At 40.0% G+C, this 18,987-nt stretch overlaps 1 protein-coding gene across 1 annotated transcript in view; it reads right to left on the bottom strand.

Moving 5' to 3' along the window:
- Positions 1 to 714: 714 nt before the first annotated feature.
- The window catches only part of CEP135 (centrosomal protein 135), a 104,795-nt gene continuing 86,522 nt past the window's right edge, over positions 715 to 18,987 (bottom strand). The window contains exons 22-26 of the mRNA XM_008060323.2: positions 14,502 to 14,711; positions 13,467 to 13,669; positions 11,927 to 12,031; positions 7,515 to 7,628; positions 715 to 1,165 (exon numbers count right to left, since the gene is read on the bottom strand). Coding sequence (XP_008058514.1) covers positions 7,526 to 7,628; positions 11,927 to 12,031; positions 13,467 to 13,669; positions 14,502 to 14,711 — 621 coding nt within the window. The 3' untranslated portion in view covers positions 715 to 1,165; positions 7,515 to 7,525. The remainder of the gene's footprint in view (positions 1,166 to 7,514; positions 7,629 to 11,926; positions 12,032 to 13,466; positions 13,670 to 14,501; positions 14,712 to 18,987) is intronic.

Raw genomic sequence — 18,987 nt, 5'->3', positions numbered from 1 at the left:
TACCATAATTAATTGGTCTTTCACTTTTCTACGGTAGTTTGTAAGTTCTCTTTCAACCATAATGTAATCTATTAAAAGCTCAAAATGTTCTTCATGTGCATGAGGTTCAAACACGATTACCTTTTGTACATGACATTCTATTTTATACTTTTGTTCTTTTATTAATATGTGTATATATCTAAATTCTTAAAATTACAACTTTGAAATCTAAATTTTAAAAAGCTGTTTATATGCCACAATTTGGTGTTCACATACTCCTCTGGAAGATTAGCAAATTACAACATATAGGTTTAGGAGCAAAAAACTGATGTCACTGAATGGTTACTGCGAGTTAACAAAATGTTTTCTATATTTACCCCGTATGGTTTTTATATTCTGAAATTTTCAACTAATAAAAATTTTATTTTCTGAAAAAATGTCCCAGATTTCTGTTCTATTGTTTTATAAAACTCTGAATATAGCTTTTAGTTTGCTGTGGAAACAGTCTGTATTATGTGAAGAGTTCATGTGATAGTCAAAACAACATAATAATGTGTAACGTATATAAATGAATCTTTCCCATCACAGTTCTCCTAGCTGGCAATAACTAATCATATACAGCAATCATTATTTTATCAAGACCTCTGCCATCCTAAGACCAGACCTGAATATATTCTCCTTGACAAAAGATGGTAAATCTGTGAATAATTTTAAGAAAAAAAACTAGGCATGAGAGCACCACGTCAAAATTGTTAATTCTTTGTGAGGACGTTAAGATATGGGTTATAAATACAGACAAGTAAAGAGTACTATAAGAATATTTATAAACATATATCATGGCTCATTAAGAAAGATTATTAAAGCATAATGCAGACAATACATTATATTAATTCACAGTATAAACACATTTTGAGGAGAAATTTTAGTCAGGAATAATAATACAGATATAACATCAGTTAAGTACTATTAATACATATTTTGTTCTGTCATATATATGAAAATATACACATAGATATAGTTCTCTTAAACCAAACTTTTTTACATAAATATTCACTGATTTAAATAAAAGTTGACAGAGGTAGAATTTGTGTCACTGTTCATGATTTTCAGGAACAAGTTCTTCAGATATTTCATTACTGTTCTGTTCTTTAAAAATCCACATAGGAACCCATGGAAAGCCATTATTCTGAAGGGAAAAGACAGGTTAAGAGAAAAATGATAAAGTCATTCAATATATTAATATAGAACTGAAATGCAATAATGATTTAAATGAAATTATGGTTTTTAATAAAACCCTGTGCCCAAAAAACCCAGCTATATTTAAGAAGCACGGTTCTACTTTTTAAAGTGATTTTTGGTTTCCTTATTTATACTTCTCTGTCTCTTGCATCATCTCAGTGAGTGTGTGTGACACTGTTTCATCTTAAGAAGTACAGTCATGCACCACATAATGATGTTTTGGCTAACGATGTACTTCATATGAGTATATGATGGTGTCCCAAAAGATTACCGTTTAGGGTTCACTGTACTACATGTAGTAAATCTGCCTAGAATTTACCACACCATACTTTTAATAATTATGTTACAGTGTACTCTTTTGACTTAGAAAGAACTACAAAACAGTTCCAGGCAAGTCCTTCTGGAGGTGTCCAGAAGAAAGCAGTGTCACAGGAGATGACAGCTCCGTGCCTGTCACTGCCCCTGAAGACCTGCCAGCAGGACAAGACATGGGGGGAAGACGTGATGTCGACAATCCTGACCCTGTCTCATACCTGGGCTCATGCGCGCACTGTGTATGCTTGAGTCTTCGTTCTTAACACAAAAGTTTAATAAGTCATTTTTTTAAAAGCTGATGAAATGAGGACATAAAAAAGAAATTTGTGTTAAGCTAAGTGTTACTGCAGGAGTCAAAAAGTTAAACAAATTTAAAGCTTACAAAAGTGAAAAAATTGCAGTAAGCCAAGGTTGTTGTTGTTATTATTATTATTATTATTAGAGACAGGGTTTCTCTCACTCTGTTGCCCAGGCTGGAGTGCAGTGTGTGATCACAGCTCACTGTAACCTTGAACTCCTGGACTCAAGAGATCCTCCTCCCTCAGCCTCCTAAGTAGCTGGGACCACAGGCACACACCAACATGACTGCTTGATTTTTTATATTTTTTGTAGAGATAGGGTCTCACTATCATGGCCAGGCTGATCTCAAACTCCTGGTCTCAAGTGATCCTCCTACTTCAGCCTCCCAAAGTAGGTGTGAGCCACTGTGTGGCCACAGGTGTGAGCCACTGTGCCTGGCCAATTTATAATAATAATAGTATTACTATTACTTAATAATACTATTGTCATTATTATTATTATTATTTGAGTCTGAGTCTCACTCTGTCGCCCAGGCTGGAATGCAGTGGCATGCTCATGGCTACCACAGCCACAACCTGCTGAGCTTAGGCAATCCTTCTGCCTCAGCCTTCCAAGTAACTGAAACTACAGGCGAGCCACCATGCTCGACTAATTGATTTATTGTAGAGATGAGGCCTCACCGAGTTGCCCAGGATGGTCTTGAACCCATGGGCTCAGGCAGTCCTCCCACCTGGGCCTCCCAAAGTGCTGGGATTATAGGCGTGAGCCACAGCGCCTGGCCCGATGTATTATTAAGAAAGAAAATTTAACAAAACACATTTCATGTAGCCCATATGTACAGCGTCTAGAGAGTCCACGGTAGTATACAGGCATGTCCTAGGCTTCCACATTCACTCACCCGACTCACCCAGAGCAACTTCCAGTCTGCACGCTCCATTTGTAGTAAGTGCTCTAGGCAGGTGGATTACTTTAAAACTCTTTTATGCCGCGTTCGGACTGTACCTCTTCTCTTCTATGTTTAGGTATGTTCAGATGCACCAATACCGCCATGCTCCAACAGCCCACTATACTCAGTGCAGCCACGTGCCGCACGGGTCTACAGCCTGGGAGCAGGAGCAGTGGCTGTACCACGTCCCATCTAGGTTTGGGTAAGTAGACTCTACAATGGCCACGTGATGAAATCACCTAACGATGCTTTCTCAGAACGTATCCCTGTTGTCAGGTGACGCATGACTCTACGTATTTGGTCTATGTCCCTTGTTCCCGGCACACAACTCCCTGGAGTCTCCAAGTTAATAAGAGTGTCTTTCATATGGTAATGAGACGACTGCAGGCTGGCAGCCCCAAGGTAGCTCAAGAGGGCGCTGGTCACCAGGAAGACCAAGGCGGGATTAGAGAACTGGGACTCCGGCTCCACCCCTCAGCCTCCAGGGAGACGAGAGGGGCTGAAGGGTGAACTGATCATCAGTGGCCAGTGATCTAACCAACTGTGTCTACTTAATGATGCCTCCACAAAAACCCAAAAGAACTGGGCACAGGAAGCTCCCGACAGCTGAACACGTGGAGCTGCCTGGAGGGTAAGAGGGCACGGCAGTTCTGCGCCCTTCCCATATGCCCTGCCCTGGGCACCTCCTCCATGTTGTCTGTTCACCTGCATCCTAAGAGCCTCTGTAATAAACAGGTGCGTGTAAAGTGTCTCCCTGAGTTCTGGGAGCTGTTCTACAAACTAATGGAACCCGAGGAGGGGTTTCTGGAAACCTTGCTGGTTGGAAGCACAGATCACAGCCTGGGGTTCACGGCTGGCATCTGCGTCGGGGAACAAGGGGGCTTGCTGGACTGTGTTCCTGTGGGACCTGGCACCATCTCCAGGTAGACTGGTTAGAACTGAAGTGAATTACAGACATTCTGGTGGTGCCTGCTGGAGAATCTGGTGTCAGAAGTGCTGTGATGAGAATAAGAAAAACACTTGGTTTTTCCTATCGTGAATAGCATGTATTAGATACAAAAAAGTAAGAACAAAAACTGGATTACAACTAATAGACACTAAACTGAGAGGTCATTTTGCAGCTGAGCAATTTGCCTACATGCTTGCTTTGACGGCAATGTTTGGAAAATATGACTGGGAGCCGGTCACTAAATAGTAATCTCATCTTCAAAAGTACACTGCAAAGCCTTGCAAAATTACACATTGGGAATGTGTTAATGGTTTAAACATTTCCCAATCCACACGTACTAGGACAGCTGTACTTCACAAAGGGGAAAATAGCAAGTGTGGTGAGGATGTGGCAAACTGGGACCCTTGTGTGTTGCTGGTGGGGATGTGAAATGGTGCAGCCATAAGGCAAGCACTCTGGTAAAGGAATCGCTGTATGACCCAGCAATTCTATTTTTAGGTCTACACCACAGGATGTAAAAACAAGGACTCAGAGGCTTGTACACCAATGTTAACAGCAGCATTACTTACAGTCGCCATAAGGTGGAAACAACTCTGGCATCCTCAACTAATGAAAGGAATAAAACAATTGGTATATCCTACCACGTGGATAAACCTTGAAAACGTTGTTGTAAGTGAAATAAGCCATATACAAAAGGACGAATGTGCATGGTTTCCTGCATATGAAAATCTAGAATATGCAAATCCATAGAGACAGAAAAGTAGCTTAGAAGCCACCAGGGCAGGGAAGGGGAGGCCAGAATAGAGAGTTATTGCTTAATGGGCATAGAATTTCTGTTTGGGAGGTGAAAAGGCTTTAGAATCAGATAGTGGTGATGGTCTCACAACACTGTGAATGCAATTAATGCCGCTGAGTTGTATACTAAAAAATAAGATGGCAAAGTTCATGTTATATATACTTTGCAGCAATTTTTTTTAAAGCTTCCATTTCATCACGGCTTTATTGGGCTGATGGAATCCACTAACGTTCTACACATCAGTGGCTCCTAAAAGGTGTAGTCTGGGTATCCCCAACACCCTTTCAGGGAGTCTACAAGGTCAAGTCTGTTTTCATAAAACCAAGGAGTTCTTTGCAGTTCTCCCTTATTTTCTCATGGGTGTGCAGCGAGCTGACTCTTCCAGAGGCTACATGATGTGAAGAGACAGGAGGTAAATATTTCACATTTGTGGGCCACAGGGTCTATCACAACAGCTCAACTCTGCCACTGCAGATAATCAGTCTTAGATAACTTGTTAATAGCTCCCACAAAACTTAATTTACAAAAATAGGCAGTGGGGTGACTGGGTTCACAGGTCCTTGTTAGCCACCCCTGGTCTACACCGCAGCTGTGAAGTCAACATGAGACAGTGTCGGTGTCACACTGCGGCTACAAGGCTCTGTGATAAGACGAGGAAGCACCACCTGATCACGTGAAAAGTAATGCAGCAACTTGGAAGTCTGAGGACACTGACTCCAAGGAGCGCTAAATGATCCTCAGAGTGAAAGGGGAATACTTAATCAAATAGAAAAAAAGCAAAAGCACAGCCGTCAGGAATCATTTAAAACTGGGCCCCATGCACCCAGGGACCTCAGTATGTTAGGAAACAGCACCTAACTAATGTTCACAGGGAAGATTCAGAGTTCTCAAGGGCATGTTTATTTTCTAGATACCTCTATCAAGAGGCAAGAAAATGCACCAATTTACAAAAGACAGATGCAACTATTTCTGCTGATGAGCCTGCACTTTCACAGTCACTCGCTGTCACTCCCTGGGTCTGACTTGTGCTTCTTGCCCATTCATTCCCCTCGCCGAGGAATCTGCACGTCCCTCGACCCTTCCTCAGTCGAGTGTGTCCTACCTCACTGGAAGACAGTTCTGCTGCATCTACAGAGCATGAACACCTGCACATTCAGTGACCCAGCAACGTCACTCCTGCATGTAAACCTGTGGCACTATTTGTAACAGCCTGAACTGAAAATGATTCAACGTCCATCTATAGTAGAATGAGCAAGTGGATTGCGGCACGTTCACAAAACAGCACTCTCCTATGCAGCAGTGAGACTGAGCAATCTCCAAGTACACACAACAGTACGGATGAATCTCACAAACGTTCTTGTGAGAAAAAGAAGTCAGAAAAGCATGATTCCATTTATAAAATGTTCAAAAGCAGGCAAAAAGAATCTATGCTTTTGTTTGTTTGTTTGTTTTTGTTGTTTTTTTGTTTTGTTTTTGTTTGCTTTTTTTTTTGAGTTGGAGTCTCACTCTGTCGCCCAGACTGGAGTGCAGTGGCCGCTCCCGGCCACCACAGCCTTGACCTGCTGGGCTCCGGCGAGCCTTCCGCCTCAGCCTTCCAAGTAGCCGGAATTATAGGCATGCGCTACCACACCCAGCTGATTTTTTGATTTATTGTAGAGATGAGGTCTCGCTGCCCAGGCGGGTCTCGAACCCGCGGATTCAGGCAATCCACTCCCTCAGCCTCCCAAAGGCGCAGGATTACAGGCTGAGCCACCGAGCCCGGCTAGAATCTATGCTTTTAATGGTCAGGACAGTTACTTTTAGACCAGGCTTATGACAATAGAGAATCCAAGGGAGGTAATGTTTTGCTTGTGTGTTTTGAGATGGGGTCTTGCTATGTTGTCCAGGCTAGATCCAAACTCCTGGGATCAAACTATCTTCCTGCCTTAGCCTTCTGAGCAGATAGGACTAGGTCATGTCACCATGCCTGGTTCGTTTTGTTTCTTGATCACTGATCATTGTGCAGAACACACATAGGTGTGTTCAGTTTCAAAATTCCTTGAACTATACACCTATGATATGGCACTTTTCTGTATGCATATCATAATTTGCTTTTAAAAACCTGTTCTAGCTTCCAGTGTTCTTCTACTGATCCTGAACTGATTACAATGTTCATTTCAAGTCTCTCATTGGTCTTTCTGCCTGTAGATTCTACCCTTTCCAATATGGTTCAAAGACAGTTGTGAAATTATTCCGCCAGAAAGCTCTTTAGCTTAGCCCCTCCCTTGTGCCCATCCCATACATGGGAAGCTTCACCTTCAATGGCCCCCCTTGACTCACACAGTAAAGTCTGCCTCACTCAACACACTGTGCACCCACTCCACCTCGCAGCCTTCCTCCTGCAGGATCGCCACGCCCTCCTGGCAGATGTAGTCTTACCATGCCACGGCATGCCTGTTTCTACGCTTTTGCCTGTTTCTATTACCCTGTGATATCGCAAATTGTCATTTATGGTTTTGCTGTGGATGTCTTCTCTTTTTAAATTCAGGTACAATTTGTATATGATAAAATGCATAGGATGGTGCAGTGACTCACACCTGTAATCCCAGTACTTTGGAAGGCAGGAGATTGCTAGAGGAATTCAAAATCAGTCTGGGCAACATAGCAAGATCCTGTCTCTACAAAAAATACCAGAATTAGGTGGTATGGCAGTGTGCACTTGTAGTTCCGGCTACTCAGGAGTCAGAAGTGGGAGAATCACTTGAGCCCAGGGGTTTGAAGCCAACCCAGGCAATGTAGCAAGTCCCTATCTATTACAAAAAAAAGCATTAAGTGGATATGTTCTGTTTAATGAGTTTTTATAATTGTGCATACCCATGTAACTACCACCACCAAGATACAGAACTTTTCCATGACTCCAGGAAGTTCCCCTAACACCTTTCCAGGGTGATTTTCTGGAGATTTCCCGAAAATTACTTTAGTTTTGTCTGCCCTTGGCGCTATATACATACCTTTCTGAAACTCATATATTTATATGTTCAGGAGAATTTGAAGGCGATCTCAGAGTAGAACTCAGGGGTGGCGTAGGAAGACCATGGCGACGCATCTCTTGGATTGCTCGTTCCCTGTCAATAAAGATCAAACAAGAGAGAGAGATACAAGTGCCATGAAAAACTAAAAGTGGCAAACAAACACAAGGTGCAGTTAGTGTGATTAGTTAAAAAAGTAACTTGTAATGCATTAATTATTATTTATACTAAATTTACATTCTATGCTTTTGCCTAGTTTTTAAGTAGTAGATAAAAAAAAGTCAATTAAAAGAATATGTACTATAAGAGATTGTTCAAAGCGATTATGGTACAGCCACGTTGGAATATAGTTGGTTGTTATTAAAATAGTATTTTAGACACAAAATGCTCATAATATATTTAGTAAAAAAAAAAAAAAAGTGGAATACCAAGTGGACACACACAAACATATGACTATGGAAAGTAGAACTAACAGATACACTTTCTTCTTTATACTTTAACAAACTATAACAAACCTGTTTAACCTGTTCTTGAAAATTAAATGTCTATATGCCGACAGCAAATTCCTGACCACACTTGACCCTTCTGTGGGGTCTGGGGCTGTTGGCCATGCTTGGCTTTCATGGCACTGCTCTCCTGGTTCCCTCCTGACCTAGATGACCATTCCTTGGTTCTGTTCCGGATCCTCTTCTCCAGGGCTTTACACCTTGGTGATCCCCAGGGCTAGGTTTCCTTTCTCTTCTCCTAGTCTTCTATATGCTCATAACTCTTTCAAATCTACATCATCAGCTCTGTCCTGTGCTCCAGACCCACCTAGAAGTTTCTCCTGGACATCTCACAGGTACCTGGCATACCCAAATGGATATTTTCTTACTGATTCCAGGTTAGAGTATGTTGGGAGCCAGTCATGGAGGCCCCCTGAGCGTTAGGGATCAGGGAGGGCCGTTGACCCCGAGACCACTAGGATGCGTTTGGGAGCTGTTGACCCCATTCCCTCCCCCTTTCTACTTAGCACTATAACCAGAAAAAGCTCCTGTAAGCTCAAACATAAAAACTCTGAGACCAGGACAAACACAAGCTAACTTTAGAAGCTCATTGTTCCCATTCTTCCACAAACTGTGGTTTTGGCTTTCACACAACTTACAGTTCAAACTCGGGTCACATCTAAGAGCCTTAGTACTGGTCACAGGCTTCTGGGTCGTGATTTTAGAATTTACTGAAGTTGAGTTAGGTGTAAATTGTAGAATACAGTTTTAGAAAGTTTAGACAGCCATTTTGTTGAAAGAATGCAGCTAGGTTACTTGCAGGTAGCCCATTGTGAACTTTGAACTGGGCCACATTCCAAACCTGGGCCACTTTACGTTGTAAAGTAAGTATTTAAGTCTCTATAGAATCGTTTAACTTGGTATTGGTATTAGTATAAACTAGCATAGGATAGGTTTATAGGATAGGTCAGTCACGGATTAAGGTTAGCGTTTGTTATGGGATTTTCTTCCTCATACCTGAAAGGACATCTGATGGTGGGGGACGCCCCTCACACACCTGGCTTTGTGTTCACGTGAAAGACATATGAGTATAAAAGCCCACTGTTAACACTCAATAAAGGTCATCTTCTGCTCGAATCTGAACAGTTGTTCAAGTTTCTCTCTCTCTCTCTCTTTCTCACTCTCACAATCGCCGACGCCATCTCCACCTTTGGGAACCTCTGGACTGTGCAGGAGCTGGACTCCGGCAAGAACAGACTCCAGCTTCCAACATGCCAATAAAACCCGACCCTGGCCCTACCCCCGCAGTTACATGCTGTCTTTACATGTCTGTGAATGTCTGTCGTCCTTATTATACCATGTCCTTCGAGAGTCATTTGAGTACCTTATTCTTAGGACGTAGCATAGTGCCTGGCCTACAGGGGAAATAATAGTATTGGGACTATCGTGCAGAGGCACACCCTATAGTACAGGCTCTTTTTATTTTTATACTAAGTAGAATATAGAAAGACTGGAATACTAAGATGTCTTCAGTTCTTTGGTGTTCTAGCCTATCAGACCACCTTACATGGCAACATTCCTCCTGCTTCTAGGTATACAACATTCACTTTGTTCCCACTAATTCAAAGACAGTCAGGGAAACTTCTATGCAAATGGTAATCATGCATTGTGTGTACTTCACTAACTTCTCACGTAAGCCCTAGGACCATCCTTGCCCCTCTGAATACACAATTTCCAAGCTGACTGGTTCCCTTCTCTACCCCTTCCTTTCCTTTAGCTTTTTGCACTTAAATCAGCCCTCTTCCTTCTTCCTGCCTCAAAACTCCCAAATGTCAAAAGTGAAAGAATATACTTTCTCTACCATACTTTCCTTCCCTGTGCCTGGGTCTACCCAACCGGGAATGGGGATTATGCTGCCATCTCCTTTGTGAGCTATTTTGTTTCTGGCCTAGACTTCTGCAGTTCTTCAGTATCCAGAATTTCTACCAAGTGCAATGTTTCTTAAACATTTTTCATTATTAATTCTCCCAAAGAAACTTTTTTAGACTCCCACTCCCCCTCCAGATGACCCTTCCACCTGATGAAATTTTAATACACTATTTATGTCCTATGGCCCTTTGGGAGACCATAAGCCACTGTAATACCTTGTACTACCTAAGATTTTTTGCCACCTCCTTCTCCCACCTCTAAGAGCCAATTTCTTCTCTTGGAGGAAGGGGAGTGACACTGTCCATATGAGAACGCATAAAGCGGCCAGATGTTAAGGAGCAGGAAAGGCAAGATCATGTGACTCAAGGTTTCTTTGAGGGTCAGAGGCAAGGAAAAAGGGGAGAAATTGAGGGGGCTCCCATAACCCTGAGCTATAAAGAGCTTAATTTAGGACCCTTGGTTTACAGAAAATTTATCATTAAGAAATGGAAATCGTTATATATGTACAGTTTAGCACATGCAGAAACTAAATCTCCTAAATTATAAGACACTGACAACTCTGCTTTCATGTTGAATTCATCATTAAGAAATAGAAATCATTGTATACGTATAGTTTGGCACAAGCAGAAACTAAATTATAAGACGCTAACAACTCTACTTTCATGTTACTGCTGCAACCTATGGCTTAATTTCCTTCTGAAATCATAAATATCGATTTCATAGCAAACTACCTCTATACTTTAAGTAGTAGCACATCATTCAAATGTGCTGATGTAAATGGGCAAGAACACAATAACTCCAAAACTGACCTAATAAGCACTCTAGCCACTATTTGAGAATGAAATCTCAGGAATGCTGATGATGATGGTGTTAAGACAGTAGGAAACAGTAATGGAAGAAAAATAACTAACAATTAATTTGCAAATTAGACTTCAATTTTATTCTTAAAGCAGATCTCATTCCTGCTGTAACACTTGGGCATTAACTTTTTCAATATAAAGCAAATGAACCAAAAATATGAATATAAGAATTACTAAGTCGTAGTGAATATATTATAGAGATTAAGAGTATAGGACAGGCCGGGCTCAGTGACTCAGCCTGTAATACCAGCACTTTGGGAGAGCAAGCTGAGTGGATTGCCTGAGTCCGTGGGTTCGAGACCAGTCCAGGCAACTTGGAGAGACCTCGTCTCTACAATAAATTAAAAAAATTAGCTGGGCACAGTAGCACGTGCCTGTGGTTCCAGTTACTTGGAAGGCTGAGGTGGAAGGACTGCTGGAGCCCAGCAGATTGATGCTGGGGTGGCTATGAGTGTGCCACCGCCCTCCAGCCTGGGCAACAGAGTGCGACTCCAACTCAAAAAAAAAAAAAAGAGTATAGGCTTTAGAACTAGATGGACCTACCTAGATTTTAGCCTTGGCTCTGCAATTTACTATTTGTGTGACCTCAGTTTTCTGTAGCTTAGGCATAAAAATAGATAGTTGGGAGGATTAATCAGGTACATATATAGTGTCTGGCACGTATTTGTTTGTTGCTCTTATGATCAGCATCATCATCACATTTATGATTTGTATTTGGAGCTTCCTACTTGGACCATATACTTGGGAGCTCTTGTAGGGATTGTTGTTGATTCTCGCTTTACACCTTTTGAAATAATGCCCTGAATTTGCCCTGTGGAATGCTATAGAAGGCATTTACACAACACTTGCTATGTTATTTTGTTTTTCAGATTATTAAACAAGTTTGTTCAATAAATACTTATAAAGCATCCACCATGTAATACTTGCTATTTTAGCTACTGTAGGCATGTTATCTTCCGCAATATTTGCTGCCTTTTTTAAAAGGAAGAATTGTCAGAGAAATTTGCTTTGCTTGTTAGCTCAAAAAATTTTGCTATTTGTAAGTCATATTAAATACTTTCAAAAATGGTACAGGGAATACATAAAAACACTGTGTAAATGCAAAAAAATTTCTTCTCACCGTTCATATCTTTCTGTTGAAATCTGCCTCTTCAGAGCATCATAATCTGTCTGTAACTGTCCCACTTTAGCTCGAAGCATGGTGTTTTCCCGGCTTTGACTAGTTCTTATAAACAAATTTAAAAATTAAAAACAAATAAAGGTTCTGTTTTGTAGAGTCAAGTGCTATGGATTGTTTAAAATAAATATAAATAGTGATGATGGTTAAGGAAAGAAATAAAGAGATTGAGACCTTTCAACAATAATTCTCTAAACTTCTGGAGTTTCTAACACATTTTATTTTTCATTTATCTGGTTTACTTACAAAACATTTACTGAACTTCTATTATATGCTAGGCACTGAAGTGATGCTGAAATACAAATTTGAACAAGGCATGAACCATAACATCAAGATATAAAGTATTTTCCTTGGCTTTCTTGACTTGCCTCAGAAAGAGAAATATTGTTAACTCCTTTTAAAAGTGCATTCTTTCATTTGTACTCTCCACTCTGGGTTTCCTTCCCTCTTCCAACATACATGCCTCAACTTTGGTGAGAACATCACCAATCTTCCCCAAGGTAAGTCATACACTTATGAGGGTCAAATCTCACAGCTCTTAACCCTTTGCACACGGGTGCACCCTCTGAGGGGACACTATAAATCTAGCAAACCTCTTGGATGTCCTCTCAGGGGAAACTTATGCCAGCGCAAATTTTTCAAAAGTATATGTTTCCTTCAAGTTTTCTATTCAAATCGCATGAGAAGCAAATGAAGAGATGAAATATACACTGTGATATATGCAAAAAAGAGATCAGCTGGCATTACACAGAAAGAGAACGTGTGAAGTGCTTTCAGAGAGGTGCATAGACTGGACAATAAATGACATACTGTTAATGTGGGAAGAAGAAAATGAGACTGCAATGCCTGCTCAAATAGAAAACACCAGGTGGAAGACGTCAAACAAATGACTACTGTACACATATTTCAGTGAACCTGCAATGTATGTTGGTGACTGCGTCACACATTGGAAAAATTTAAGACATAAAAGTTTGATTTTTTTTGGTCACAAATATGCTCCTCAATGTTCAAAATTCCATTATGAGCCAAATATCATTACAATAAAATTAGCTCCAATGCTATACTGTTTACTATGAAGTGATTCATTTTTCACTATTTTGTAAAAAAGTGAAGTCAAGTTGCTGGTAGGTAATACACAAGATGTCTCTGAGTCTTTTTCCCAGTCTACAGCATGAGACACAGTGCCCCCTCCCATCCTGAAATGTTCTCTCCTACACTGACTCCTCTGTTCCCTCCTCATATGCAGGGACTTTAAGTTCCTTCTCGTTTACTCGCATGGGACCACCTCTGTGGTGAAGATAAACAAGTCTGCATCTCCGAACACAATGTCTCTGCTGAGCCAATCCTTGAATTTCCGAAATAGGTCAAATATTTTGGTTTTGTACCACCCTTCACACTCTCACATCTGTTCCATCTCAAAAAGAATTGAAAAATTATTTCTGATAAGCTATTTTCCTCACACAGGTTGACTTATGACACTTACAGTTTGCTTTCTGAAAGGGTTAGCTTCTCCTTAAGTAGCTGAATTTCTGTATCCTTCTCGTGGGAAGTTAAATGAGAATGAAACTCTTTATCTCTATTTGTAGCCAGCAATGACTCGAGGCTTTTAACCGTATGTTTCTCATTTGACAGTTGTTTTTTTAACAGGTCTGATTCTGATTTTACGTTTTCTAATTCTACCACAACCTACAGGAAAACCAAAGTAAGATTACTTCAGCATAATTTCAGACTGTCTCTGAAAAATCATTTACCTGACAATATAGCACTGTACAGCTATTCACCCATCAGTTTTTTCATCTTGGGTATTGGTTAAAGATTCTGAATCATTTCTTTTTGAGAAAAACACTTCATTTTCAAAAGAATCTTTGATGTTTTTACTAAGGGCTTATTCGGGCTAGACGATCTACTCTAACCCTCAAATAGTTTTCAGTCGTGCTACCTTGTCAAGAGAGGGTCATTTACACAAAATCTTAATACGTGCCTACTGTATTGGCAATGACGCCATTCTGGTCCACCAGATATGCTAACTCTTACTACATAGTCAAATCAACATTGTAGCTTCTCAGTACCTGTTTAAAGTCATGCCTCCATTTGAGAATGGTAAATGATAGTTGAGTACACTTGTTTAACTATGTAAGATGCAAACACCTTGAGATATTTACTGGAAAAACAGTCAACTTAGGAAGCACTGAACTGTCCAATTCTTCAGTCAAATCTTACTTTTAAACAGAGGAAGACGTGTATTAGAATATGCTCCTAATCTGTAATTAGAAAACTCATAATCTCCTAAATTCCCATCTATTCCAAAACAGAGAGCACCTACTTCCATCACCACTTCTGCTAAAGAAACCCTGGCAAAGAATCAAGTAGTCAAATCTGGTTGTCAAAATCTTATAGGTAAAAGTAACTACTTTCGAAGAGAACAAATATATGTATTGGCTAGTGACTGGTAAAGTAAAACAGTTATAGGAGGGCCCAATACAACAATGTGTCAAGACAATTTCTCTCTAGATCTTACCCTCTCAAACTCAAGGTTTTTGGACTTTAACTGCTGGGTCATAATATCTTTGCCTGAATCAAGCTTAATGCACAGTTCTCTCAGAGATGACAAATCATTTAACACTGCAGCTTTGTCATCTTCTTGACGTCTCAGCTCTTCTTCTAATCTAGACATGGCTTTTGCCATTGATGAGATCTGAGATTCGTAAGCATGATGTGCATTTATATGCTGAAAGAAAGTAAAAAGAAACAGGTCAAAGGTCAAAGTAACCCAATAATTAAGGACTTGAATCTGTTTAACTTCACTTTAGAAAACCATGAGAGCCAACTTCTGCATATTTTTAAATATTCTCAGGAAATTGAGTACTCTTTAAAGATGGTCTATTTAATGCTTAACAAAAGGAACTGTGTATTATTATTAGCCATGATTACTAAATATCTCATGTATATATTAGGAAGATGCAAAGATGAGAATTATTGTTGTATTATGAATATGTACTGTATTGTGAATATGAGGGATTTTTGAAATTACATTAAATTTTTCTGTTATAAATTATCTTGTTATAACAATGCCATTTCAAAAAAAAGCAACATATATACTTTTTGCATTTCAAGAAAAAGTAACACATATACTTTTCTTTGGTTAAATTCCAAATTTCAAAAATGGGGTTTTCTTTAAAACAAAATACCTGAAGTCATATTTAAATTTAACTGAATAGTATATAACTTTTTAAGATTGGTAACATTGAAATACTAAAATTTGAAATACTGTTAAATTTTTTTCCTAGGATAATGCACATTTTAAGTTTCTTAAAATTTGAGTTATAAGTGATAAATATAAACTGATATAAACTCTACTTCTCTATTTTGGGAAGAATTCCACACTTAACAAATGAAATTATTTCAACAATTAAAGCGAATCAACATAAAAAAATCTAATATTGGCTAGGAGGTCGAGGTGGAAGGACTGATTGAGCCAGGGGGTTTGAGACCAGCCTGGGCAACACAGTGAGACCTCACCCATGCAAAAACAAACAAAAAAAGCCGGGTATGGTGGAAAATGTCTGTAGTCCCAGGTACTCGGGAGGCTGAGGTGGCAGGATCATCTGAGCTCAGGAGGACAAGGCTGCAGTGAACCAAGATCGTGCCTCTCCAGCCTGGGCAACAGACTCAGACTCAAAAAAAAAAAAATCTAATATAATGCTGTGAAGATTTGATAAATTTCAACAGATGCAGAAAAGCATATGGGGCTTTTTTTTTTGTTTTTGTTTTTTTTAGTTGGAGTCTCACTCTGTCACCCAGACTGGAGTGCAATGGCCGCTCCCGGCCAGCTCCCTCAAATAAACTAAATAAAAATACATAAAAGCTAATTTCATATACTATATAAGAATGTGAATTATGACAAAGAACAAAAGAGTTAAAAAACAGTTTCTGAGAAGCTCGTTGGAAGGTTGAAAAGCATGCCTTTAATTAATTATACTCAACCAAAACCTTGCAGAGATGTTGTGTTAGTTTTCTAACAAATTACTGCAAACTAGGGGGCTTAAAACACATTTATTCCCTCAGTGCCAGAGGCTAGAGTTCCCAATGAAGGTGTTACAGGGTAGGCGCCTTCTGGAGGCTCTGAGGGAGAATTCGTCCCTCTCTCCTAGCTTCTGGTGGTTGCTGGCGACCCTCAGTGTTCCCTGCCTTGTAGATGTTGTCACCTCAATCTCCGCCTCCATCTTCACACAGTGTTCTTATTCGAGTCTGCTGTGTCCAGATGTCTCTCAGCTTATAAGGACATTCCTCTTTCATGGGTTAGGGCCTACTTTATTCCAGTTATGACCTCACCTTAACTTGAACATATCTGCAAAAACCCTATTTCCAAATAAGGTCACATTCACAGGTCCTGGGGCTGCTTAGTATTCCAACATATCTTTTTGGTGGACACAATCCTACCTACCAGCTCTGGTCCCACAAAATTCATGTCCTTCTCATGTAAGAAATACCCTTAACTTCATTCTAACATTCCAGCACCAACTATAGATCCAAAATCTCATCTAAGCATCATCCAAACCAGATATGGGAGAGACCGAGCATAGTCCACCTTGGGGCAAAATTCTTCTCCATCTACAGATCTGTAACACTAGAAAGCAAGTTAACTGCTTCCAAAATACGATGGCAGGACAGGCATACTAGAGATAGTCCCAGTCCAAAAGGGAGCAAACAGAAGGAATGAAGGGGTTACCATCCAAAGTAAGTCTGCAACCAGGCAGGCCAAATTCCACTAGATGTCAAAGTCTAAGAATAATCCCCTATGGTTTGATGCTCCTACACTCTGTCCTCTGGCTGGCAGGGAGGCTCCACCCTCTCAACTTCAGCTACAGCTCCACCCTCTTCTCCCTGAGGGCAGTGGCCTTGCCCTCTGAAACCAGGGGGACAGTGGCCCCAACTCCTACGCCTGTACCCTATGAGCTTGTGGTGGCAGCAGCAGTCCCACCAGCCTCTTTGCTGTCCTTAGCAGCTCAGCTGATCTCTGAGCTTCCCTTAGAGTCATTCTTCCTGTTTCCTGAAGGTGAATATGCTTGCAACCACAGGCCTAACTGGCCCAGTTTTCTGCTAGTAGTATCCCAGAAGTTCAACAGGCTTTCTTCATCTTGTCCCATTTCTGTTCTTTTCAGCCAAAGCTGGCAGTGATTCTGCTGAGATGACTGACTGGACTCAAGAGTCACATACCTAGTATCTTCAACAAGAGGTGTCTAGCCACACTCTTGGCCCTGTCTCCAGAGCACACTATCTGGGTAGGCTAAGAATTTTCCAAAATCAAGTCCTGGTTCATTTTTCACTTGGCAGTTCCTCCTTCAGTTTCTCTCTTTCCTCTCACATTTCACTATAAGCAACAAGGAGATACCAGGCTGTTCCTTCCATACTTTGCTTGGAAATGTCCTCAGCTAAATGTTCAAGTTCATCCCACCACAAGTTCTACATTCCTCCTAACAACAGACCATAACTTAGCCAAGTTCTTGCCATTTTATAACATGTATCATCTTTTCTCCAGTGTCCAATAACGTTTCTCAATTCCATCTGTGATATCACCAGAAGAAACATTTGCATTGCTGGCAAAATTCCATTCATGACAAAAACATGTATTCTCTAAATGACAGAAGTGTTTATGGCTCTCCTCTCTTCTGAGCCCTCACCACAAATACCTTTAATGTCCATATATCTACCAACCATCTCTTCAAGGCAATCTAAGCTTTTTCTATCAAGCACCTCAAAACTTTTTCAGTTTCTCCCCATTATCCAGTTCCAAAGCCACTTTCATATTTTTAGGTGTTTATTATACCAGCAACTCATTTTTAGGTACCAAAATCGGTGTCACTTTTCTAGGTCTGCTGTAAAAATTGGGTGGCCTAAAACAACAGAAATTTATTCCCTCACAGTTCTAGAGTCTAGATGTCCAAAATTCAGGTGTTGGAAGGTTTAGTTCCTTCTGGAGATTTTGAAGCAGAATCTGTTCTACGCCCCTCCCCTAGTTCCTGAGAGTTGTTGACAATCCATGGCATTCCTTGATTTGTAGACAAATCACTCTAGTCTCAGCCTCCATCTTCACATGGTGTTTTCCCTGTGTCTTCTATATCCAAATATATGAGGTCATCTTATAAAGAGATCAGTCATTGGTATAGGGTCTACCCTAATCCACTGTGACCTCATTGTAATTTGATTCTATCTGCAAAGACACTATTTCCAAGGAAGAGACTGGTGTTAGTACTTAAATATATCTTTTTGGAAGTCATAATTCTACCTACTACAGATAGTCAATACTTTCTCTTGAAAGATGAAGATTACAAAACTGTATTTTTTGAAAGTCCCAAAACAAAACAAATGGCCACCTATACTATATCAATCTAGCCCAGGGTGCCTATATTTTAACTGAACTCAAATTTTTTATTATGAGATTTTTATTAGACTGTCTTTATGACAAAAACTTACTTAAATTCATGTGACGGTGAACCCTTACCTTATATTTGCAAAATTTAACTCAAAATGGATCAAAGACCGGTATATAAGAGCTAAAAATATAAAATTCTTAGAAGAAAACACAGGGAAAGAGCTTCATGTCATTGGATTTAGCAATGATTTCTTGGATATAACACCAAAAGTATAGGCAACAAAAGAAAAAAATAAATTGGACTTTTTAAAATTAAAAATTAAAAACTTTTGTACACTGAAAACTATTATCAGAGTAAAAAGGAAACTCACAGAATGGGAGAAAATACTTAGCGTTATATACCTAATAAAGTATTAATCTCCAGAATACATAAAGAATTTCGATAACTCAACAATGAAAAACAACTGGATTAAAAAAATGAGCAAAGGACTTGATAAACATTTCTCCAAAGAAGAGTATACAAATAATCATAAGCAAATGAAAAGATGCGCAACATCACTAGTCATTATGGAAATGCTAATTTCATCTTCCCCAACTGAAATTCCTCACCCACTGTGCAAAGAATCACTTC

This window comes from Carlito syrichta, unplaced genomic scaffold (genome assembly GCF_000164805.1).
Source record: "Carlito syrichta isolate Samal-C Ts95f unplaced genomic scaffold, Tarsius_syrichta-2.0.1 Scaffold304596, whole genome shotgun sequence".
In the NCBI taxonomy this organism is placed as follows: Eukaryota; Metazoa; Chordata; class Mammalia; order Primates; family Tarsiidae; genus Carlito; species Carlito syrichta.
The sequence above is the reverse complement of the archived record's forward strand: the minus strand, read 5'-3'. Positions and strand labels throughout refer to the sequence as shown.